At 31.7% G+C, this 23,057-nt stretch overlaps 5 protein-coding genes across 7 annotated transcripts; 4 read left to right on the top strand and 1 right to left on the bottom strand.

The window, feature by feature from the left end:
* Nucleotides 1–1,551: 1,551 nt before the first annotated feature.
* Nucleotides 1,552–5,139, top strand: LOC107954368 (triadin). 3 transcript variants are annotated; one of them, XM_041096654.1, is made up of 8 exons: nucleotides 1,583–2,040; nucleotides 2,137–2,214; nucleotides 2,578–3,219; nucleotides 3,420–4,062; nucleotides 4,150–4,250; nucleotides 4,344–4,433; nucleotides 4,550–4,677; nucleotides 4,768–5,139. In XM_041096654.1, the coding sequence occupies exons 3-8, from the start codon at nucleotides 2,626–2,628 to the stop codon at nucleotides 4,910–4,912; spliced, it is 1,701 nt and encodes a 566-aa protein (XP_040952588.1). In that variant the 5' UTR covers nucleotides 1,583–2,040; nucleotides 2,137–2,214; nucleotides 2,578–2,625; the 3' UTR covers nucleotides 4,913–5,139. The 3 variants fall into 3 exon arrangements, with proteins under 3 accessions (XP_016745394.2, XP_016745395.2, XP_040952588.1); XM_016889905.2 differs by lacking the exon at nucleotides 2,137–2,214 and having other exon boundaries at nucleotides 1,552–2,040; XM_016889906.2 differs by lacking the exon at nucleotides 2,137–2,214 and having other exon boundaries at nucleotides 1,580–2,040; nucleotides 2,578–3,129.
* An 821-nt stretch (nucleotides 5,140–5,960) lies between these two features.
* On the top strand, nucleotides 5,961–11,066 carry LOC107954366 (ATP-dependent Clp protease proteolytic subunit 5, chloroplastic). Its single transcript, XM_016889902.2, has 10 exons — nucleotides 5,961–6,368; nucleotides 6,608–6,727; nucleotides 6,819–6,933; nucleotides 7,034–7,126; nucleotides 7,249–7,294; nucleotides 7,408–7,480; nucleotides 8,032–8,066; nucleotides 8,171–8,259; nucleotides 8,498–9,666; nucleotides 10,664–11,066. Exons 1-9 carry the CDS (start codon nucleotides 6,241–6,243, stop codon nucleotides 8,705–8,707), a joined length of 909 nt encoding a protein of 302 aa, XP_016745391.2. The 5' UTR covers nucleotides 5,961–6,240; the 3' UTR covers nucleotides 8,708–9,666; nucleotides 10,664–11,066.
* On the top strand, nucleotides 10,683–11,066 carry LOC107954367 (cytochrome c oxidase subunit 5C). Its single transcript, XM_016889903.2, has one exon. It carries the CDS (start codon nucleotides 10,683–10,685, stop codon nucleotides 10,872–10,874), a length of 192 nt encoding a protein of 63 aa, XP_016745392.1. The 3' UTR covers nucleotides 10,875–11,066.
* Nucleotides 11,067–12,336: 1,270 nt separating this feature from the next.
* Nucleotides 12,337–12,717, top strand: LOC107954365 (calvin cycle protein CP12-1, chloroplastic). The gene has a single exon (XM_016889901.2). It carries the CDS (start codon nucleotides 12,337–12,339, stop codon nucleotides 12,715–12,717), a length of 381 nt encoding a protein of 126 aa, XP_016745390.1.
* A 3,927-nt stretch (nucleotides 12,718–16,644) lies between these two features.
* LOC107954364 (bZIP transcription factor 53) lies at nucleotides 16,645–17,771 on the bottom strand. Its single transcript, XM_016889900.2, has one exon. The coding sequence runs from the start codon at nucleotides 17,279–17,281 to the stop codon at nucleotides 16,868–16,870; it is 414 nt and encodes a 137-aa protein (XP_016745389.1). The 5' UTR covers nucleotides 17,282–17,771; the 3' UTR covers nucleotides 16,645–16,867.
* Nucleotides 17,772–23,057: the final 5,286 nt, after the last annotated feature.

Raw genomic sequence — 23,057 nt, 5'->3', positions numbered from 1 at the left:
ACCCAACTTTTTTTTATTCAGTTCCATTATGTTTTTTAATTATTATCGGGATAATATAAATTTTGACCCTTGAACTTAGTAACTAAGTTCATTTTGATACCTGTATTTTTTTATTCACTTGGGTACTTGAACTTGATAATTAGATTCATTTTTATCCCTGAACTCGAAAAATAATATAAATATGATGATGTGACACTCTCTTTTTGAGATTGTGCTACATCGCTTGAAAATTAAAAAAATTATATAAATTTTCAAGTGATGACAATGGTACAATTTTAGGGTGTCACATATAGTGTTTTAATAACTGAACCAATGTTAAACTGATTAAACCATTAGTCCTCAATTCAATCGGTTTGATTGGTTCAATTGCTAAACCAAAAAAAGTATTTTTTTTTGCTAAATCTATTTAACTATTGGTTTTTATCCTAGTTTTCGAGCATTTTCCAATCCAATTGGTTTGACCTCTTTATTTGGACCAATATACCAGTCAGTTCCTGATCCAATTAATTTAACTAACCAATCTAGTAGGGTTTCAAGAAACACTAGCTATATTATCAAATCTAGACGAAATCTAAGTTCGGTGACCAAAATGGATCTAATTACCAAATTTAGGTACCAAAGTGAAAAAAATACAGGTACAAAAGTGGAACTAATTGCGAAGTTCATGGGCCAAAAATTATATTATCACATTATTGTTTATTTTCTCCTTGGCCAAATTCTACCATTAACTCTTGTATTATGTGTACAAATTGAATTATTGTATTATAATTCGATCATTTTTAGTCTTTTTATTTTTCAACTTTTAAAATTTAAATCTCGACAAATCAATAGCTACCAAATTTGTTGAAGTTAGAATTTTGTATCTTCATAATCTTATATAATAAACATATTGTTAAATGTGTAATATTATATTAGTTTGCTATTTTCATATAATACTTAAAAAAATCACATTATTTTAATTAATAGATTTAACCGTTATTATTTCAAGATTTGAAAAGTACGGGGATTAAAAATGATAAATTGGCAACAAAAAAAAAACTAAATCTTCAATTTAGGAGACCAATGGTAAATTTTGATCTCACCAATTTAACTATTATCATTTAGTTTATGATTGAAATCTCAAATTTAAAAAAAAAATAAAAATGTTAAAATTAACCAAATTAAATTATAATAACTCAATTCACAACTTACACGATTTATAATAAAATATGATATTATTAATGAAAATTTTTAAATAACTTAATTACGTAAAATAAATATAAAAATAAGATCATAATACTTAAGCACATATATTCCCAAATCGCAACCCTATTAGTGAAGTAGATATCGACACCGTACAAGAATATAACCATTGAACACTTCATTCATAAATTTCACAATACGGGAGGAGAGGATCCCACCCAAACGGGGGAGAAGTAGACCAAATAACTTAGAGACACGTAGCACAAAGTACGGCTAAAAATAAAAGAAGGGACTCCTACTATCATACGCCCCCCTGTGCGCAGGGCTTTAACCTACGCACGCTCTTGCAGCGTAAACCGTGTAAAAAAAAAAATTTAAATCGTTAAGACTAAGAAACGAAGAAGGACGAACGGAATGAAAGAAAAAAGAAAAGCGCGAGAAAGAGAGGGGGAGGGGGCTCAGTCGGTTCGGCGAGTCGAGTGACCGAGTCAAATATCCAAAAAAATCAATCTCAAAACCCACCCTTCCAAGTTCCAGCCCACACCCAAACGATAAAAAGGAAAACACAGGGGTGGTGTGGCAATAGCAAAATAATGGTGAACCAGCGGATAATTGTTACTATAACAACATCTGCCTATCCTTCTCTAACCCTAAAACCTCTTTTTCTTTTTAACCCTTCCATTCCCATCTCTTCCCTTTCTTTCTTTTCCCCTTCTCTACGAAAATCCTTTTATTCTTTTTCACATTCCCACCTAATCTATTTTACCTTCCGCCTTCTCCTTCTCTCTTTCCTCTTCTTCTCTCTTCTTTTCTCTTCCCTGATTTCCTCGGTTTCTTCTGTACGGTTAGCTCAAGAAGGTACATGGTCGAGTATTCGTGCCTATTTGCTAATTTGATCTATGGGTTTGAATGGGGGTTGAATTCTGATTACTTTTCGATTATTGATTTTTTCAGGGGTGTTTGATGGGTTGGTTCTTGTGATTTTGGGTGTTTTTAATCTCGGCTTTGCTTTGGTTTGACCCATTTTGAATTGTGGGTTAATTTTATAGAATTATTGGAATTTATCTTTTGGGTTTGGAGTAATCTTTGATATTTTGTTCAACTGCTTATGAAATTTGAAGTCATTGATTGTTTGGCCTCTCTGTTGTTTACATTGGTGAAACTCCTTTAGCTTGATGGTCATGCTTCTACCGGTTTTCAGGGGATGTGTTTAATTTTGATCCCATTATGTGTTTTATAGGAATTTAAGGATGTTATATGAGATTCTTGAGCCTTTTTTTTTTCTTTCCATTATCTTGTTTGATCTGATTTTACCCGTGATGAATTGTAGTTGCTTTTGTTATGCTCTGGGATCTATGCGTTTTAAATCTCATGTATTCATTTTCCTTCTTTTAGGATTAGCGGTCTTGCTAGATTATCCTTCTGGTAAAGTTATTTACCACCATGGAAGAGTCGGGTAGTCGGTTTAACGGTGCAAATAATGCTGTGAGGAAGAAGAGGAGTTCTCGTCGGCCTCGTCCTGATTCGCTGTCTTATACTGAAAGCCAGAATCACTCACCATTGTCATCGACACCACCTTCGGATGATGTGAGCAAAGTCTCCAGTGATGAGAATGCCGGTGTCGATGCTAATTCAAAGCGGAAAGAATTTAATCTTAATCAACATGTTTCTAGGATTTCTCCTGACATTGGTTTTGAAGGTGACAAATCCCATAAAAGAAAGAAACAAGATGGAGGGTTCAATGCATTTTACGACAATGAGCCCGGGCGAAGCGGGTCAAATAGTAAGCGTTCTAGCAAGGGTGTACTTGCCCCTGCTAATTGGAAAAGCAGTACCAAGGAGAAAGAGTGGTCGGAATTGGAGTCAAGAGATGCGGAGATTCAGAGTTCAACACAAGAAGCTGTTATTGATAATAATGAAAGCAAGGTTAAAAAGGTCAAGCTTAAGGTTGGTGGAGTTACTCGCACAATTCATGCAAACTCGACAGTTAATGGATTGCCGGGGACTGGGTCCTCTGCAAGGAAGAACAGTCTCCAGGTAGTGAGCATTTGGTTCAATAATAGCAAATTTATATTGAAATAAGTCTTCTCTTTTGTTATTTGATGTGGGGTTCTTATAGATTAGCATTATCTGGAAGATTCTGTGAGATAAATGATCGGTTTCAAAGTCTTAATACTCGTATGGAAGATTATGTATTAATGTGCTTTGTCTTATTATTAATTATGTTGTTAATGCAGGGAAGTAGCAATGATGGGCACTCACCTCCAGGTAGGAGTGGTTTGCAAGGTGTACCCTGGAAAGATTTCTCCCAAGGTGGTTTTAGACTTGGGAAGGAGGGTTCTTTGATGGGAAAGACATCTGGAAAGAATGCCTCTGGTAAACAAGGAGACCATGCCGGCACGGTTCGTAAAAACAAGCGGGCCCCTAAGAGACGTCTACTTGATGGGGAATTCAGTGAAGATGACAATGATGATGAGATCCGTTACTTGGAAAAACTTAAAACTTCGAAGATTAGTCCAGCATATAAGGAAGATGATGATGAACCAGGCAAGAAACAGAAAAAACTCTCCAGGGTTTCCATCATAGAAAACTTTGGCACTTCAAGTTCTGCCAAAGATGAGAAAAGGAAGCATAGATCGGATAGGGTTTCTGAGGATACCGATTATGAGGAGGAAGATGAACCAGTAACTGATAGTGAGCTTGAAGGTAAGAAGAAAAGGAAACAAAGGAAAGAATCTGTTGAGCCATCAATGGAGAGTAAGAGGGAAATAACTCTCACAACACGTCAACGGGCTCTTCAGTCTAGCAAAGATGCCTCTTCTGCGCCTGGCTCAAGCTTAATTGAGTTTCCAAATGGTCTACCACCTGCCCCATCAAGAAGTGAGCATTTATTTCTGTCATAACCTTTTATGCAATTTATTGGTTGCTTTCCTCCCTTTTTTACAGTGATTGTTGTTTTGATTGTAGAGCAAAAGGAGAAACTCTCGGAAGTGGAGCAGCAGCTAAAGAAGGCAGAGGCTGCTCAGAGACGAAGGATGCAAGTTGAGAAGGCCAATAGGGAATCTGAGGTTTGTTTCTGTTGCTTCGGGGTTACCATGTCTTTGCATATGATTTTAGAACTATAATGCAAAAATTGAGTGTGTTTGAATTAATTGATGTAGGCTGAGGCTATTAGAAAAATACTTGGCCAAGACTCTAGCAGGAAGAAGCGGGAAGAAAAAATCAAAAAGCGTCAGGAAGAAATGGCACAGGTATTTCGAAGTTGGAATGAAAACAAAAGTTCGCCAAAATATAATTCTGCTTTTGGCAAGTCGTATATATTAATACCATTTTGTTCTAATCTTTTCATACATGTATGTATGTATAGGAGAAGGCTGTTAAAGCGGAGATGCTTGCATCAAATACCATCAGATTGGTCATGGGTCCTGCAGGAACAACAGTAACATTTCCCAGGGATTTGGGTTTCCCTAGTATATTTAACTCCAAACCCTCTAGGTATTTTCCCCATTCCAATGCTTTAAGTTGATTCAATTTAGCAAATGTTAGTTTTCTGATATTGGAAATGTCTTTGGTATGAATATCCAGTTACCCTGCTCCTCGAGAGAACTGTGCGGGTCCATCGTGTGGTAACCCATACAAATATCGAGATTCGAAGTCGAAGCTACCTCTTTGTAGTCTGCAGTGCTACAAGGCAATTCAAAAACAGCAGATGGCTGAAACTACCTGCTAGTGTTGCTGAAAATCCAGCACTTCCCTCTTGTGCATGTGGTAAATTCTGCACATTTATGTTCCATTTCAACCCAGGGACGGATTAAAAAATAGAGCCAAATGCAAATTTCTTTTTGGAGTAATATTAATGTAATTATTACAGGTACAAGAAAATCTTAGTTGTGCTTATTTTAGTATAATCCATAAATAAAAGATTTCCTCTCCATTCCAATCCAGAGAGGCTACAAATTCTTTCTTTCTTGGCTTAATAATTTTAAGCTATAAAGCAATATTCAGTCCCACCCTTTGAATTTTTTTCTCCACTTGGCTCTTAGCTGCTTCTTTTTTAATTTAATCTTTAAATAGTATTCATCACCTGAAAATTTTCTAGATTTGCACTTTATCAGTATGTCATGTTGATGGAATCAAGTTTAGGGATAAAATTAAAAAGAAGTATTAATTTTTAAAACTTAAGAAGTAAGTTAAAAAATGTTATCAAAGGTTAAATGTTGCTTTATTCCATAAATCTCATATATCAAGAGTTACACTCGGTTGAGGTCAAATTTCAATTTAATTGTAAAATTGTTAAAAGATCATTCTTTTCACAAGTATTATTTTAATGTTTTTTTGTCCTTTTATAATTAGATAATACAGTTATAAGATTTGAATGCGATATATCTTAATTTTCTCTGTTTCAACTTTTTCAGTTTAATTAAAGTTATATTTGATTTTTATATTATTTCAAGAATTTTCACTATTTCAATTTTATCATTTCAGATTAAATTACATAATATGTAAATGTTGAGGATTATATTTTTTAGAATCAAGACTAAATTGATATCATGTATAAATATTGAGGGTTAAAGTTGCTATTATGTCAATGTTAGAAGTTGCTACAACTAGCTAACTAATGACCAAAAAAGACAAAATTAAATAATTAATAACCAATTAATAATTCTTTATAGTTAAATGACTAAAAATAAAATTTATTAATTATTCAGTGACCACTTTATAATATTTCATAATTGGGAGATTACTAATTTATCGCGAGTAGTGAAATGATACAGTATTTTTGTTAAAAAAAATGAAAAGTATTCGGTTGGCTTACGGGTCGTAACCCGTCAGTAATCCAAATTCGGGTCAAACAAGAAGATTAATCTTGGGTTTGGGAAAAGATATTCGAAGGAAGTCGCTGTTTAAGTTTGTTGTTCCACTTCACCGCTACTCCTCTACAGGCATCCACACTACCCTTATCGGCCTCCCAACCCCACCGCGCCTGACAAACCCTCCTCCCATTCCTCACGCCTCTAAAGTCAACTGCTACTTCAGTTTTGGTTTCATAGATAAAGAATGGCAAGCGCGTGCTTTTCGACATCGCCCTCGTCTCTTCGATTCAGTTCTCTCCTCTTCTCTCCAAACTCAAGCACCAATGTCGATTCTAATAAGTTGTCTCTTCCTTTCCATCCCCTTCGTCCCAGGTATTTTCTTTTTTGTTCCATCTTTCTTTTACCCAAACTAGGAAATTGATGTAAACAACTTTAAGTTCAAAGTCTGTTTAATTCGACATTCTGGAACCTTGGAGGTAGTCTTTCCGTTCTTCCAGTTTCCAATCTTGAATAGAACCCGTGTTCTTTTTGTCTTAACGTTAGAGGGTCCAACATGGGTTTTCTTTTAGGGGGTCCAATTTTGAAAGTAAAATCTTTATTTTTATTCTCAGGAAATTGAAGAAGTTTCTCAGTAATCAAAAGAATGCGGTGAATTATCAGCCAAAAGCTGTTTACGCAGGTGAGTTTTGGGCTCCTCCGACAACTTCTCGACAGGGAATTTGGTCAATAAGGTAAAAGTCTCGTATGGAACTACAACCCTTTTTTTTCTTAATGGACAAATATGTGATAAAAGATCAAAAAATTTACGTTGTCACTATGCAGGGATGATTTGCAAGTCCCGGCATCACCTTACTTACCTGCCTATGCACAAGGGCAGGGGCCACCTCCCATGGTGCAAGAGAGATTTCAAAGTGTTGTCAGCCAACTTTTTCAACATGTGAGGATTCGGCCTGGATGCGAATTTTGGCTTGAACAAATTTAGTTTTTTCTCCTTTCGTTTCAGCTTCTTATTTTGGTTGTTTGTTTCCATTCGTTAGAGAATAGTTCGCTGTGGTGGAGCCGTTGATGATGATATGGCAAACATTATTGTAGCTCAGCTTCTCTATCTTGATGCCGTTGATCCTCAGAAGGTCTCTTTTGTTCTATGCTTATTGCTTACTCATTCTCACCCTTTTTCCCCTAAAAGAATTAGGAACCTTGAATGGCACCATGTATGTTATTTACTACTTGTGCATTTTAATCTTGTCAACAGGACATTGTCATGTATGTCAATTCCCCTGGAGGGTCAGTTACAGCTGGTAATGTATCTATCTAATAAGAATGATGTATTTATAATTGCTCTAGTTTGTTTTGAATAGCAAGCTAGGGATTGACTTGTCTAACTTGCGTGGTTTTGAATTTTTTATATTAGGTATGGCTATATTTGACACCATGAGGCATATCCGGCCCAATGTCTCAACTGTGTGTGTTGGACTTGCAGCTAGGTATAAGTTTTTTGATGTAACTGTTTCTGCTTACAGTGCTGTCATTATATTCTCAAATCTCAAATATGGAACATCAATAACAATAGTTTTGCAAGCTATGCCTGCTTTCTTTTTTAATCTCAGGGTCGAAACTCAAGTTATGATATTTGACTCATTCTGAAAGCTATTGTATCCTTGATGAGTATATTCTTAATATGTGTAATACATGTTTTCTTTTGGCTAAATGGGCTGTAATACTTCAATTTATTGGAGATAGAGGAGGTGTAGTGATAAGACTTGTTTTACTTCTTATGTTCCTCTCCTCAATGCCTGACCTTTGTATTTCAAAGCCACAGTTAGTTTAATCTTTGCTTGTGTTAATTATATGAAAAATAAAGTTTCTTGGACAAGTAACATGATATTGATTTATGGAAATCGTAGACTTTTTGTCTTTGACTTGCAATTCTAAAATAAGATGTTTATTGATGCTTCAGAGGTTAAATTTTTCTGTTTTCATGTGGATGCAATTATTTTTTTTAGTAATGGATATATTTTTATTTTTCCATGAACAGCATGGGAGCCTTTCTGCTAAGTGGCGGAACCAAAGGTATACAATGCTTTTGATTTGTACCATTCATAGCTCTGATGTTTGTTGTTGTTTCCTCTGGTCTACTAAATGCTTGCACCCCTTTGTTTTCTTCAAAACTCTAGGAAAACGATACAGTTTGCCCAATTCAAGGATAATGATACATCAACCCCTTGGTGGAGCTCAAGGTGGTCAAACTGATATTGATATTCAGGTATGGGTTTTTCTTGGTAAACCTCATATGTTTTTTAAATTTTATGTTTTTGCTTTCCATGGTTCATAGCCCGTGTGATATATCGAATACATTCAATTGCATCTCCCATCTTGATGTTTATGATACAAGACAACCAAGCGTTAGCAAACATGTCTTTTTACTAAGCTTGCTTAGCATGTAGTTTCATTTTTAGTTCAGTTGTTAAACCATAATGATTGGACCTGAATGATAATCTCAGGCAAATGAAATGCTGCATCATAAGGCAAACTTAAACGGGTATCTTGCTTACCATACCGGCCAAAGTTTGGAGAAGATTAACCAGGATACCGACCGTGATTTCTTCATGAGCGCAAAAGAAGCAAAAGAATATGGACTTATCGATGGTGTCATTATGAATCCTCTCAAAGCTCTTCAGCCACTAGCTGCTACTGCTGATAGTGATGAATAGGCCTCCTGGTGTTTACTGTTTGTTCCTTAGCTAACTCTGCCATTAATGACATGGCTGTCTACATTTACTATTTTGAGATAATTGGAAATATGATTTTGCCTGCTTTGTGTCTCTTTGGGTGCCAATACTGAATGATGATATGAATTTTAATGTTAGTTAGATAACAATATTAAACCTTGAAAAGTAGGTGAAGTCTTTAGCGAATATGTATTTTGCTTTGATCAATTTGTGTGCTAAATTTCCGAAATCTTATGCTGCTATCATATTATATGCTTTTTATTCTCATATAATATTCACAAAAATGTCACATTATTTTAGTTAAATGGAGTTATGAATGAAATTTTAGAATTTAAAAAGTATAGAAAATAAAAATGATCAAATTAAATACTATTATTTAATTAAAAATTTAAGGGATATGGTCCTTGAGCTTGGCAACTTCTTAGTCTTTGAATGTTTTTATTGGTCCGCTTTAGTCTTTGAACTTGATAAATTTTCACAAATTTGGTTACGATGACATGACTTTTTAAGTTAACTTGACATTATTTTTAAATATTTTTATTTTATTTTGTTGATATTTTTCATTTATGTTTTACGGTCATGTCATTTTCCAAGAAGGTTGTCTTTAAAATTTGCTTGAAAATGCAATGTATTTTACCATTACATTCAATTGGTAAATATTTTGATTTTTCATTTATTTTAAAATGCAGTAAAAAATCCACGTATGAAATAATATTTTTAGTATTTTTTAACCAATAATAATAATTGGCTATATTTAGAGAAAGAAACGGAGATGTTGGATATATGGCCCATCCTAAACTGAGCCCACTATTTGACAAGCGTAAAATAGAGAATTTCCAAATAATGTTGTAGAAGATTATAGGTCGTTAAGCTCCCAATCCTCTTCAATTTCGAATCCCCATCCAATTGGATCCTTTAGTCTTCATCGCAGCCTCGTTCAGGTAAACCCTAATTTCTCTCTTCCGTTGTTCCTTTCGTTTTCCTCTTGACGACTTTCCTCCACTTGTAACCCTCTCCATCTTATCCCTATACTGGGAAATGATTTTTTTTATTTGTTATTGAAGATCTTGAGATCCGTTTGAGGGATCTAACAGCTTCGAACTTTATTAAATTAATATCTGTTTTTCGTTTTACGATTATTTCATTTATGCTTTGAAATTATGGGTGAATTATTTTTTCGAACACCCAACTGAGATTCGAAATCGCATTAGAAAGGGGATTGGCTGTGGTTGTTTGGAAAACTAAGAGAGGAGAATCTCGGGCTACACGTCTTTGATTTGAGTGCTTAGACCCAAGAGATATTATGTGATTTACACAGCATAAAACTGCTGTTGAATTTAAGTAACAAGTAAAACGTAGTAATTGAAGGCGTTGAATTGTACTATCGTTAAATAGGAAGACACTATAGTCAGGTTTCAATGCCTTGGTTGTCATCAAGCAATAATCTGAGTTGGTCTAGTCCTAGATTTTAGCTTGTAATTGCTATGGAACTAACATGGAAGTTATTTAACGAAATATGTAAGTGCAAACTATGTTGGTCCCAAAGCAAATAGATGAAATAAGCAATGTGTATAAGATTATAGATACCATCTTGGGTGAAAAGGAACAATATTTGAGAACAAATCTGCATATGCCATTCATCTTCCCTCCACTTGGTTGGAGCAATATAGTTTGAAACCATTGCTTGTAAAGCCATATGTTCTGTTATAAATTAAAATTGGATAGGTCCCTCTATGTGTTGATTTAGTGTTTGGTTAATTGCCAGTTATGTTACCTAAATTTTTGTTAATTGCATTATGTTATCACTATTGGGTTTATGAACATTTGTTACCTCTGCTGGTTGCATTTCTGGTTTTTCATATAAAATTGAGTTGTTCGTTCCCATACTTTGTACTGTTGGAAACTGAAAATGTTTGTTCTTGCTTCTTGGTTTACTAGATACAACTAGAGAAGTGAAATGGCCGGATCTAGGATTGCTCATGCCACCTTGAAAGGACCGAGTGTCGTTAAGGAGATAGTTATCGGGATAACACTCGGTCTTTGCGCTGGTGGGCTTTGGAAGATGCATCACTGGAATGAGCAGAGGAAAGTGAGAGCATTCTATGACATGCTTGAGAAAGGTGAAATCAGTGTTGTGGCAGAAGAATAAATGTTTTTATGTTTTGTGAATTTGTGGGCAGCTCTGGCTGTATTTTGATCTTTGCGATCCCTGCTTTTGGCTCTTGTATGCAAGATGAGCAAACTCGGTTTTGGTAAATTTTTTTTTCCTTTAGGAATAAAATTGTTGTATTGAGGTCTTGGTGATCACATATTTGCTTAACAAATCCAATCAGTTTCTTGATGTTGTGACCCCTGGGCCGCCATATTTTTGGTTTCTGTTTATGTATTTCTTTTAATAATAATATAAAATGTAATTAAAGTTATAATTTAGGGATAAATTTTAAAACTATTTGTCAATTTTTATTTGAGGGAAGCTAATTTTGATTTTAATTTAATTTTCATAAATCATTAACATTTTTACTATCATTTTAAGTTTACTTTTTATATTTAGTAATATTTTATAATTTTGTTTACTTATAATCAAGGTTTTTAGAATCAGATAGATGGTTGAATTGGTTTGATCATTGATTCGATTAGTTTGGATTGTTCAATTAAATAAATCATTAAAAATTTATAAAACTAAAAATATCAGTTCAATTGTCGGTTCATTCGATTTTTAGCTATGTTCAATCGGCCCGTACCAATTTGTTCGTGGTCTGATTGGCTAGTCTGGTTCAGTTTAGATAACCATGCTTATAATTGCATATTTATTTTTTGGTTTTTTGATTGAATTGGTGCATATTTATTTTATTAAAAGTATTTGATTGAATTGTTATCACGGGTTAATTATTCTACTAAAATTTTATGCTTATAAACTTTTTTTTTACACGTTAGCCCTTAAACTTGACAATTATTTTTAGATTGGAGAATGATTTTTTTTTGTCTAAGTTAATTCTTAATATTTTCTTGAAAACCTTAAAGTTTAGGTCTGAGCGTGAGAACAATTCTTGAGTTTAGATCTCAATATAGGAACATTATCAAGTTTAGAGACTAAGTTTAGATCTCAATATAGGAACATTATCAAGTTTAGAGACTAACTTGAATAAAAAAAATTTAAATCTTAATATGAAAATAACCGCCTAATTCATGCAGAACTATTACTAAATTTAGAGACTAGCTTAGACAAAAAAAAAAATCTAGGCTTCAATATGAGAATTATTATCGAGTTGTAGCCCAAATAATGATTTCTCATTTTTAATTTGTTTTAAATTAAATAATTTACTCTTACAACGTTAAAGTAAAACACAAAATGGGTGAGGAACAAAGTTGTGAGATTAAATTTCTTTCTGGGTAATGGATAATTATTTGAGATTTGATTAACAATTGTAATTAAATATCTCCAATTTCAAGCAAGGTGTAAATACGTTATTGGTTCCAAGGTGATAAGAAATTTGTGGACCATTGCAGTTCCCAATTAAAGATCTTCTTCCTGTTATCGTTTTATTTCCGAAAAGCATTGCATTGCACACCCTTTCACTCTTCACATCACAGACGAAACAAGAACAACTACAATGGCGACCCTGTTCACTCTTAACTTCGTTACCCCAAGAGCCACCGCCAGCCTACGAGACTCCACCAAGGGTAGCCCCATCAAGGTCCCATACCTTAACCAGCCATGGAAAAGGGTATTGTCCCCGTTGGAATCCAGGCGGATGCAGGTGAGAGCTGCACCTGATAGCTTGTCGGAGAAGGTGGAGCAGAGCATCAAGGAAGCACAAGAGGCGTGCTCGGATGACCCAGCTAGCGGAGAGTGTGTGGCGGCTTGGGACGAGGTGGAAGAACTGAGTGCAGCAGCCAGCCACGCCAGGGATAGGCTGAAAGATAACGATCCTCTCGAGAATTACTGCAAAGACAACCCCGAGACTGATGAATGCAAAACTTATGATAATTGAAACTATGGGGTTTTTTTTTTTAGTTTATGAAGATCCTTCTGTTTTAGATGATGAATATGGGTGTAAGACTACTCTTATGTGAAACTGAAGATAATTTGAAAGTGTATTCTTTTTATTGGATTACATGAACTTTTGTGGTGTTTGCAGATGCAATCTTAACATAGCTATATTTAAATATTTGTAGTTAAGGTGATTAAATATGTAACAGTATGCAAGATGAGAAAAAGGAAGGGTTATTTGCTAAGATCGCATCTCAAGCATCACCAAAACGATGCCAATTCATGAAACAGTTCTTTTTCCTGTTACAAAACTTGATCCAGGGATCGTGATATCCCCAAACAAAACAATAGCATCAAGACCTTCAGCGGCAGCCAGCAGGTGCTGCAGCAAGCTTCGGTTTCGACATTGGCAGCCAACGGCGTTATCACTAAATTATTACACACTTTGCATTTGCGTCCCTCAAATTTAAAAAGTTACAAAATGATCACTAGACTACTAAAAAAGTTTCATTTAAGTCACTAGATTGTTAAAATATTTGTTGTAGAACCTTCTTTATTCGCACTCGCATTCTCCTTCTCTTCTACAATTTAAAATTTTTTTTATGAAACAACTTCGAATGTCAAAAATTTACGAATTAAAATTTAAACAATTTTCTTTTTTAATGTTTGACATTGATCATCAAATCGACTTGAATCTAAAGTATGTTTTACTTGTCAATAAGTATTGATCCATTGTATTGATAGTTGAATTATTGCTTAGAGCTCAGTCGTTAGAATTTAAAAAAAAATAAATAGCCAAGTGACTTAAATAAAGACTTTTAAATAGTTTAGTGACCGTTTTGTAACTTTTTAAAATTGAAAGATTAAAACGTAAACTTACTAATAGTTTATATCTCTACTATATCAATTAAAAATATAATCATTATTGATATATAAACTTTTTTATATCAAATAAAATTGTTAGATATATTTTTAGAAAAGTCAAGAAAAAAAACAATTTGTTAGAATTTTCGTTTTTTGCCAAATACTATATGTTGATAAAAGGTACAATAAGGGGGTAGGACAAGGAACAAGTGCCACAGGATGCGGATCAAAGCCCGAGATGCATGCGCACAAAGCTTCTTATGAAGATTAATAGATTAATGGGGTGCACTTAATCGACTTGAATTGTCCAATTTGTGGAACATATGGAGAAACTCATTTACTTGAAGCCTTAATGGCCTAGTAAAATATTCCAGTAAAACTAGAGTTACTAGGGTAATTATTGTAAATTTTAAAAGATAATAATGTGTAGAGTTTAAATCTCTTAAGACTCTCATCTTGTAGATAGACACTAATATTAATTGTTGATATAATTCAATCTGTACCGTTGGATTTGAAGAGTTCAACTAAACTCAATTGTAGATGGACTTGGTGTGCATTGCTTTGTTGTGGATTTTCAGTTCTTTCGAGCTCATTTGTCTTTTAAGTTTGCTTCCACTATATTTCAATACCTTAGAGAGTTTTATTGAGAACTCTCATCTTTCGAGACCTAAGCTGACTTAGACAGATTTGATGCTAAGAAATCGCATAAAGCCACAAGGTTTGATAGACTTAAGTTTTAGCCTCGTGACACAATGAAGAGATTAAGGTAGTGTAACAGAAGTCAATTCACCTAAAGAGGTAGAGAGTCAGAGCAAGGACAAGAGAATAGGTCGATCAAGAAAACAATTGCTCGTAATAACTTCATAGTGTTAAAAATTAATGTTGAACGTATATCACGAGACTTTATCACTATCAAGTTATCTAAATGTACTGTTTATTATAATACATTTTCCTTTGTTCTGAATGCATTTCTGATAAGCTTTTTATATATTTAATAAAGTTGAATTTCTCATTTTAAAGTCAGAGAAAGAAAGAAAGCACATAAAGATTCTTAGCCAAATCATTTTCTTATCGTATGGGATTAATATTATATTTATTCCAACTTCAACGCGGCGCGTGGACGACAGGCAACAGTGTCATCCAAATTAAGATGCATGATGATGAAAAGAAGGTTCTACAGCAAACCGTAAAATCTATCTATTTATCGGGTAATAAATATATAAAAGTTAATTGATTATTTAATTATATTAATAGATTTTTTTTATTGTAAATGGAATATAAATTTTTATTAATTTATTATATAAAAAAATAAAATATTTTTTATAAAAATACTAGAAATTTTATTGTATGTTTGGGACGTAAAAGTATGTTTAAATAATAAAAAATGATTTGGAACTAATTAATAGTAATACATTAAATATGTACAATATTAAAATGAAAAAAATAGATTAAAATTTGAATAAAATAAAATAAAATTTAAATACAGATATATCATATTAAGAATACTAAATGAATACAATTATTTATTATAGTTTTATCATCAAACCTAAATTGATGTCGAGTTCATTTGTGACGCTAACTCAATCAACAACATTATTAACATACACAGATATACTCATTGAAGTTTCGTATAAAAATAAAAAATTGTTTCGATTTAAATAGTAAATGAAAAAGCTTTACATATATGGTGTCCTTGGTTCTAACCTCATTGTGGACAAAGTTTTATTGATTTATAAAAATATAAAAAGGTAAAGACATCCACATAATCATATAATATATAAGTTGGCCCCTCAAATTTACCATTTGCTCCCTAAACTTGTATTCGGTCAATCAGGTTTGTTTCTCCATACTAACCCCATTAGTTTGTGCAGATATAAAATTTCTAGTCAATCTGGTGATGCCAAATGTATCAGGATGCTACATGGCAAGCATAATTTATATATTCATATTTGTCATGTGACAATCACCATCGAATTAACTAGCAATGTCACATTAGCACAATTAACAGTGTTAGTGTAAAGATATCAATAATGGATAAGTTTAGGGGTAAGAGTATATAGTAAGATAATTTTTTAATAATTTCTTAACTGATGTGAATTAAGACTCAATCTGATTCAATAAAAGAGTGTTGTTATAGATACAGAGGTTATATCAGTATTAATTAAGGTTTGCCTTACGTTGTTTTTGCCTACGCAACAGCTATTATTATGTTTACCTAACGTGTTTATGTCGAAATTGAGAAAATCGTATAAATAATAGAGGGTGGATCAATCAAACGTGATTAATATGCCAATTCCTCCTCCAAACCTGGGTCACCCATTTTTGATTGAATCAGTCAACAAAATACAAAAGCCTTCTAGAAGTCGGTAGGAAACAGCAGTGGATCCATCATCTCTATCAACAAAACAATATTTCCAGCATTCACACAATTGAAGGAAGAAACTCATATCGTTTCAAATTTATCTACATTTAATATATTTAAAATATTTAAAAATATAAAATGATTTTAAATATAAAAATATTAATTAATTATATATAATAATCATCAATTTAAACAACTAAATTATTCAATCTACAATAATATCAAGTTCATGAAACTTTTAAAAATTATTTTTTAATTAATTTTTTTTCTATATAAATTCTTTAATCATTAATTATTTATTAATTTATCTACTTTAAATTTTAAAATTTACTTTCCCTTAATTAGACTTCAAATTTTAAAGGTAATATAATAAGAAAAATTGAAGTTAGTAACAAAAATAAATTTATATATTTTTAATATTATTCATGCACCGATGCATAATGTTACAGTCAATACAATCGAACAAACCAATACAACTGATAGAAATCGGAATTTTCATTTACCCAGTAAAGAGAGATGACTGTTTCAATTTATTATCGAAACGGTGCGTACGGGACGATGCAACCAAAACCTGCTACATTCGACAATTGAATATTCAATAACCCTTATCGACACTGAAGAATCATAGCAGCTTTTCAGCTAAACACAATGTTTATGATTCCAAAATCGACACATAAATCACAAAGAAATTGACAATAAAAGTGCAAGCATTGAAATCCAAAACTAACATTCCATAGTAGAAATCCACGAGTACAGAAAACGGAAACACACCAAAGGGTTTCTACAAAACCAAAAATCACAATTCAGCAGACTCCACATAACATTACGACACCCTTACATAAATCTAATTAACAGCACAAACTGACTCCAACAGAAGGACGGACTCACATTAGCTCCAACAAGGAAGACAGCTTTAATTATTCCATCAACACTCAAACATATCGGCCAAAGCCATAATTGGTTGTACTGGACAAGGGATCTGCCACGGTTTCATCAGAGGATCTGGAATCTCCGGTATATCAACGGCATACCCACTGACTTCTTCAACAATGTGCAACACCGAGTTCAGGGACCGCAATCGCTCGGTCAATTCCATTGCCTGAGCTCTCAACACGTTGTTGGCACATTCCATCTCAGCGTAGCGCTGAGTTGCGACGTTGATCTTTTCGGAGAGCTGGCTGTTATCTTTCTGCAATGCGCTCACTTCATTAACCAAATCCTCGAGCTGCTTCTGTTTCCTAATACGCGACCGCCTCGCGGATTCACGGTTCGACAGCATTCTCTTCCTTTTCCTCTCGTCGGAATCAGAAGAACTCGCTGGCCTTTGCACAGCAGCCATAGGAGAAAAGTTTTTTTTTTATCCGGGAAGAGTATTTAAATTGGAATTAACAAATTGAATGACAATTAGAGATTTGAAGTTTTCAATAGTCAGGTTAGATCAAAATAAGAAGATTGATGAACAAAGAGGTGCTAATTCATGAGAAAACGTAGAACCAGTAAAGGAAGACAACCGAGAACGAGTGAAGAATACGGATTCGACGCATGAGGATAGAGTTCATAGAAAATCTAAAATCATTGAAACGGTTTTACGAACTGCAGATCGGACATGCACATAAACAGCCGAGCAGTAACAAAGAACCAAAAGAAACCCTAGATCTAAACCAGATCTAAACGAATAATTTTTTAATAAAAAAACGGAGACAAGCAAGCAAGCAAGGAAGGAAGAAGAAAACTGAGAATACTTAGCTGGATGGAAAAGGGGACGCGAAGAGAGAGCGAGAGTAGAAGACACGCACGCGACCAAAAGCGAAACGAAAGAAGGTCTAAAAAGGAGGTGGGAAAGGGTTTTTATAGGCAAAGGAGTGGAGTGACGGGTTGGTTGCTTTGGTTAGTTTTTCTTTCTGGTTACCATTGCTTTGGTTAGGTTAGTTGAAAAATAATTTTAAAAAATAGTACGGTATTGGAGATGGAAGGGTATTTTAGTCTTTTGACTAGTTAGCTTTTGAAACAAGGAGTGCGTTCGGTGTCACCGCCAGCTATGCATTCAACACGTTCTTGCAGTCCTCTTTACTCAAAATTTTAAAAAGGGTATTTTACACGTTGGATCCAATGTGGTGAAAAAAAATTTCAAGTTAATTGAATTGATGAGTTCTATTTTATCATATTATCTCGATTTGAAATTTTTTAAATTGAACCGAATGAAATGAAATTCAAATCGAATCAAATTGAGTTAAACTAAAAAATTAAACATGTTCAATTAAAATTTTATTACGGTATAACTAATTTTATATTAAAACACATAAATTTAAAACTATATATATTTGAAAATTTTTCCAAAGCAAAATAAGGAAAAGAATAATATATTTTTAGTATGATAAACTTGAATCATTAATTAACTTATTTAGATCTCAAAATTATTATTTTATAAAATTTTAAAAATTTTGCTCTCTTTATATTTTTTATAATTTTTTAAAAAATTTATATATTTTAAAAATGTAAATTTTGAAAATTTTAAAAATATTATAAATTTTAAAAATTATTTTTATAATTTTTTTTGAAAAAGAGAACAATTCGCTTATTTTCAAAATTGATAGGGGCCAAAGGGGTATTTACACCAATTTATTATTCAAATTATAAAATTCAACTTGACTCGAACTCAAAACTTGAATTACTTATTCGAGTTAACTCGAAACACTTATTTGAGATAACTCAAAAAAAGTAAACAACTCAATTTGATTAACTTGAAATTCAATTTTTTCGAATCAAATCGAGTTTTACTCACCCTAGTGCTAAGAATCTAACCTCAACACATGTTGGAACAAAGGCGAAAGACTAGGATACGAAAAGCATTATCTTTCTATTAAAAATCTAACAACGATGACTAAAATATTTAATTTTAAAAATTTAGTGATTAAATTGAAAACGTTAGGGTAAACTATTTAATTGATCACTCAATTTTTAAGACGCTTTTATTTTGGTCATACAAAAAAATTATTGCAAATTCATCACCTAACTTTTAGGAAGTTTTCAATTTAGTCACCCAAGTATTAAATCCTTAACAACAACTTATTGTAGAGGTGAAGTTAAGGGGCTAGTAGGGATCTTGGCCCCCTTAAAAATGAAAAATTATAGTTTAGTCCCTTTTAAATAGTAAAATTATAATTTATTTTGTGATAAAATTACACTTTACCCCCTAAATATGAAAATTTCTATTTAGTCCCTTCAAAAATAATGGCATTATAAGTTAGTACATGGTAAAATTATATTTTGATCTCTTAAAATTTTATAATTCAATTCTAGCCTCCTAAAAAAAATTTGGCTTCATCCCTAGCTGATTGTACATACCAAATCATGTCCACATCATGTTTACACTTTCGTTTTGGTCACCCAACTTCTAGGTTGGTTTCATTTTGGTCATCGAAATTTTTTTAAGTCTTAATTCGGGTAAAAAATAATAAGGATTAAAGTGAAAATGTGGTAGAAATCAAAATAGTGCATTAAAATTTTGTCAAATTGTATTTGTTTATCCTTTTGCGGAAAATTCTAAAAAGAAAGTTCAATATTGAAATTTAAAATTTTAAAACATCAAAACCAATTAAATAAATTTTTGAATATTTTATCCTTTGATAATGTCAATCGCTTTGTTACTATAATATTGAAATTAATTAAATTGATCTCCTTCTAAATTTTAAAATTTTATTTTATGTTTCCAAATCATCTTTAACGAAATCAATGCCAAATAACTCATATTTTTCAATTGTCTATGAAACATATATTTCTTTTGATTAATAATCTTGAATCTTCCATACTCAACTAAAAGTAAAGAAAAAAAAAACACTTACAATTAATTAAATTAATTTTTGTTTGGGTAAAGAAGCAATGAAAATAATTTTGTGTTTTGTTTGGCATGAAAGATAAAATTAATTAATTAAATTAATTGTAAGGAATTTTCTTTGCTATAATTAAAAGAAATTTGAGTTTAATAGACAATTATTAAATATGAGTTATTTGATTTGATTTTAAATTGGAAATATAAAATTTTAATTATAATTTTAAAAAGAGATTAAATTAATTAAATTGATTAATTTTAATATTATAATAACAAATCGACTAACACTATCAAAGGATAAAATAATTAAAAAAATTAATTAAGCCATTCACGTTGTTAATATTTTTCAAAGAGAACTATTTGTCCCCACACAAAGTTGCTAGAGGGTTAAGACAAATGTCCTTTCGGAATACAACGAAGCTTTTGAATTCCCTTTGATTTACAAAACCGATAAATTCTCTAACTCTTACTTTAATTTTTGAAAAATAGGATTAATTGTAATTGTGATTTGTGAGCATCATAGAACCTCTATTTATATACACTCAATAGACACTATTTTGAAGAGTAACAATTCTTTATGTTTAATTTCCATTGCACATTAGAAAAACATGTCAATTAACAGTTAAAAAGTCAGCCCATAATCTTTGATTTATGAGTTAAAAAATTACAGTTATTTAATTCAACCAAATCCTATTTTTAATTAGTTTTCATTCTAAAATAAATATTTTATTTTTAAATTAGTGAAAAATTTTAAATATTATAGAATAAAGATATATTTTAAAAAAATTAAGAAAACTGATAAATAAACGGTTTTAATCAATTTGGTTATAGACAATATTCAATTGGATAAGACTACATATACGTACATATGTATGTATGTTTTTTAAAGATCAATATAAGCTATTCATAGTTGTTGTTAGATTACGGCACAACTATACTGGGAGTGGAAAAAAATGGTATAATAAGTTTATAAAAAAATTAAACATGTTTTTGGTGGAAATAGTAAAATTAAGATATTAAAATTTATGATATTTTTTATTCAACTCCCATAAATCTTGTTATATGTATATATTTTTTTAGATTTATCAAAATATAAAGAGGCACAAGTAACCTCAATTATATATATAAATGTATATGTATGTATGTATATTACTTTGTAAAAGAAATAAGCTTTTACTAATTTTACAATTGACTTGAGACCTAATTAATAGGAGACACCAACTCCATTAAATACATTGTGATAGTAAGATGATTTGTTGATGCCATGCTAGATTTTGGTCATAAAAGAGAAAGGTGGTTCTGGGAGCGATACCAATAGCTTTTTAAGGAGAAGAAAATTTTGATAAAGTTTTCAATATGGAAATATTTTAAGGTAGGAGATATCTGTGTCAAATTATTTATAACTTTTCAGGGAGTCCCTCGTAGTATGAATGGGAATCTAAACTACCAATATCGTCAAAAAGGGCGTTTAATGTGTGTTTTTTGAAGTGGTTAAAAAATGTGTTGTCTTACTCTCACGTGAATTTCAATGTGATTGATGAGAATCCACGTGTTGTACATGCAATGCTTTGTTGTTTAAAGAGATTAATCCTCGAGATTCTATGATCAGACATTTGTTTAATAAATGGATAGTGGAATCGAATTTGTAGATAATTGCTTAGTGAATCCATCCATTTAAGTTTGATGCTAATATCATTCTTACACATAATCCTTAGTGGGAAATGGTTAAACCAAAATTTTAATTAATCAAAATGGTGGTGAATGAAACCTTGATATTCTTTTGGGCGAAGCTAAATGCTAACCCATCATCCAAAAAGTAACAGTTTTTAAGCTTTGGTGAAAATTTTCTCTGTTTTATTTTTTATTTTTCTAACGCTAGAAGAAAATGGGATTTTGTGCTTACAAACAACGCCAATTCATTCGTAATTGTGACGAAACAATGTAAGTTGATTTTGTTTGGCTCTTCAAATTTATTTTACCTTTCTTTTCTTGGATTTGGTAACAAATTACAAATCATTTAAAGTTGGAATTGTGATTATTTTAATTGGAATTAAATTTTATTTTTAATTAGTTTTATACTGATATAAATATTTTATTTTTCAAATTAGTGAAAAATTTTAAAATATTATAAAATAATATTTAAAAAAACTTGATAAAACAGAAAAAAAAGATTTAGTTACATACACTGTTCGACTTGAATCTTATTTTAAATATTAAAAAATTATATATGTATTTTTTAAACTCAAATTGAACAATTATTAATTGTTGATGTACGGGTGAATAAAGTTATGTAGCAAGTTTATAAATAAATTTGATATAAAAATAAAATATAGTTTTGGTTAAAATAGTAAAAATTATGGTATTTTGGATTCAAATCTCTTAATTTCTATTATATTTTTTATTTTGTAAAAGGAATAATCTTTTGGTAATTTTACAACTTAAGATATTACCAACTCAATCCAACACATTATAATAATATAGATAATTTGTTGATGCCATACTAAATTTGGGTTATAAAAGAGGAAGGTAGTTCTCGTGATTCCGAGAGCGATTTTAGGAGGTGAGTCAAATTATTTACACCTTTTTGCAACTCAGTCATAGTATGAATAGGAAACTAGATTACCAACTGTGTCATGGAGGGCGTTTAATCTGTGTTTTTTAAGTGACTGAAGGATGTGTTGTCTTACTCCCACGTGGATTTCAATGTGATTGATGAGAATCCATGTGTTGTGCATGCACATTTTTGTTGTTTGACAGGGATTAGTCCTTAAGGTTCTATAATTAAACTTCTGCTTAGTAGATTAAAAGTCGAATCGTATTTGTTGATAGTCATTTGGAAAAACGATCCTTTTAGAACATTCGTAATGGGAATTTGAGGTGCTAAGATTATTTTTTTGGTTAAACAAAGTATTGTAATTTACAAATGATTTTGGTGTTAAGCCCTACACTTTTCCTCCAATCAAAGAGAAAATCACAGTGAAAATTTTCTGTTTTAAACCTTAGAAAATGGAATTAAATGCTTAGCAAACAGCACCAATTCATTTGTAATTCTTATGGAACAATGTAAGTTGATTTTATCTGGATGTTAAAATAGAAGTTAATTGATAAATATGGTACGTCTTCTCTTATACATTTCTAACACTTATGATTAATCATAATATTATAATTTTATTATTCATTTTATAAAAATTAAAAAAAATATCCAATTGTTAGTAAATATACGAACTTAAATATTTGATTATAACGTATTTATTGCATAAAAAATATTAAATGGTTAATTTTTACT

This window comes from Gossypium hirsutum, chromosome D07 (genome assembly GCF_007990345.1).
Source record: "Gossypium hirsutum isolate 1008001.06 chromosome D07, Gossypium_hirsutum_v2.1, whole genome shotgun sequence".
NCBI classification, from domain to species: domain Eukaryota; kingdom Viridiplantae; phylum Streptophyta; class Magnoliopsida; order Malvales; family Malvaceae; genus Gossypium; species Gossypium hirsutum.
This window is presented reverse-complemented; position numbering and strand designations above follow the sequence as displayed.

Bases quoted from the DNA above. Each gene is read 5' to 3' on its own strand.
- LOC107954368 (XM_016889905.2), top strand. From the start codon at position 2,626: ATGGAAGAGTCGGGTAGTCGGTTTAACGGTGCAAATAATGCTGTGAGG. The intron at 3,220-3,419 runs GTAGTGAGCATT...TTGTTAATGCAG, and splicing joins CAAGGAAGAACAGTCTCCAG to GGAAGTAGCAATGATGGGCA. The intron at 4,251-4,343 runs GTTTGTTTCTGT...TAATTGATGTAG, and splicing joins AGGCCAATAGGGAATCTGAG to GCTGAGGCTATTAGAAAAAT.
- LOC107954366 (XM_016889902.2), top strand. From the start codon at position 6,241: ATGGCAAGCGCGTGCTTTTCGACATCGCCCTCGTCTCTTCGATTCAGT. The intron at 6,369-6,607 runs GTATTTTCTTTT...TTTTATTCTCAG, and splicing joins TTCCATCCCCTTCGTCCCAG to GAAATTGAAGAAGTTTCTCA. The intron at 6,934-7,033 runs GTGAGGATTCGG...TCCATTCGTTAG, and splicing joins TCAGCCAACTTTTTCAACAT to AGAATAGTTCGCTGTGGTGG.
- LOC107954367 (XM_016889903.2), top strand. From the start codon at position 10,683: ATGGCCGGATCTAGGATTGCTCATGCCACCTTGAAAGGACCGAGTGTC.
- LOC107954365 (XM_016889901.2), top strand. From the start codon at position 12,337: ATGGCGACCCTGTTCACTCTTAACTTCGTTACCCCAAGAGCCACCGCC.
- LOC107954364 (XM_016889900.2), bottom strand. From the start codon at position 17,281: ATGGCTGCTGTGCAAAGGCCAGCGAGTTCTTCTGATTCCGACGAGAGG.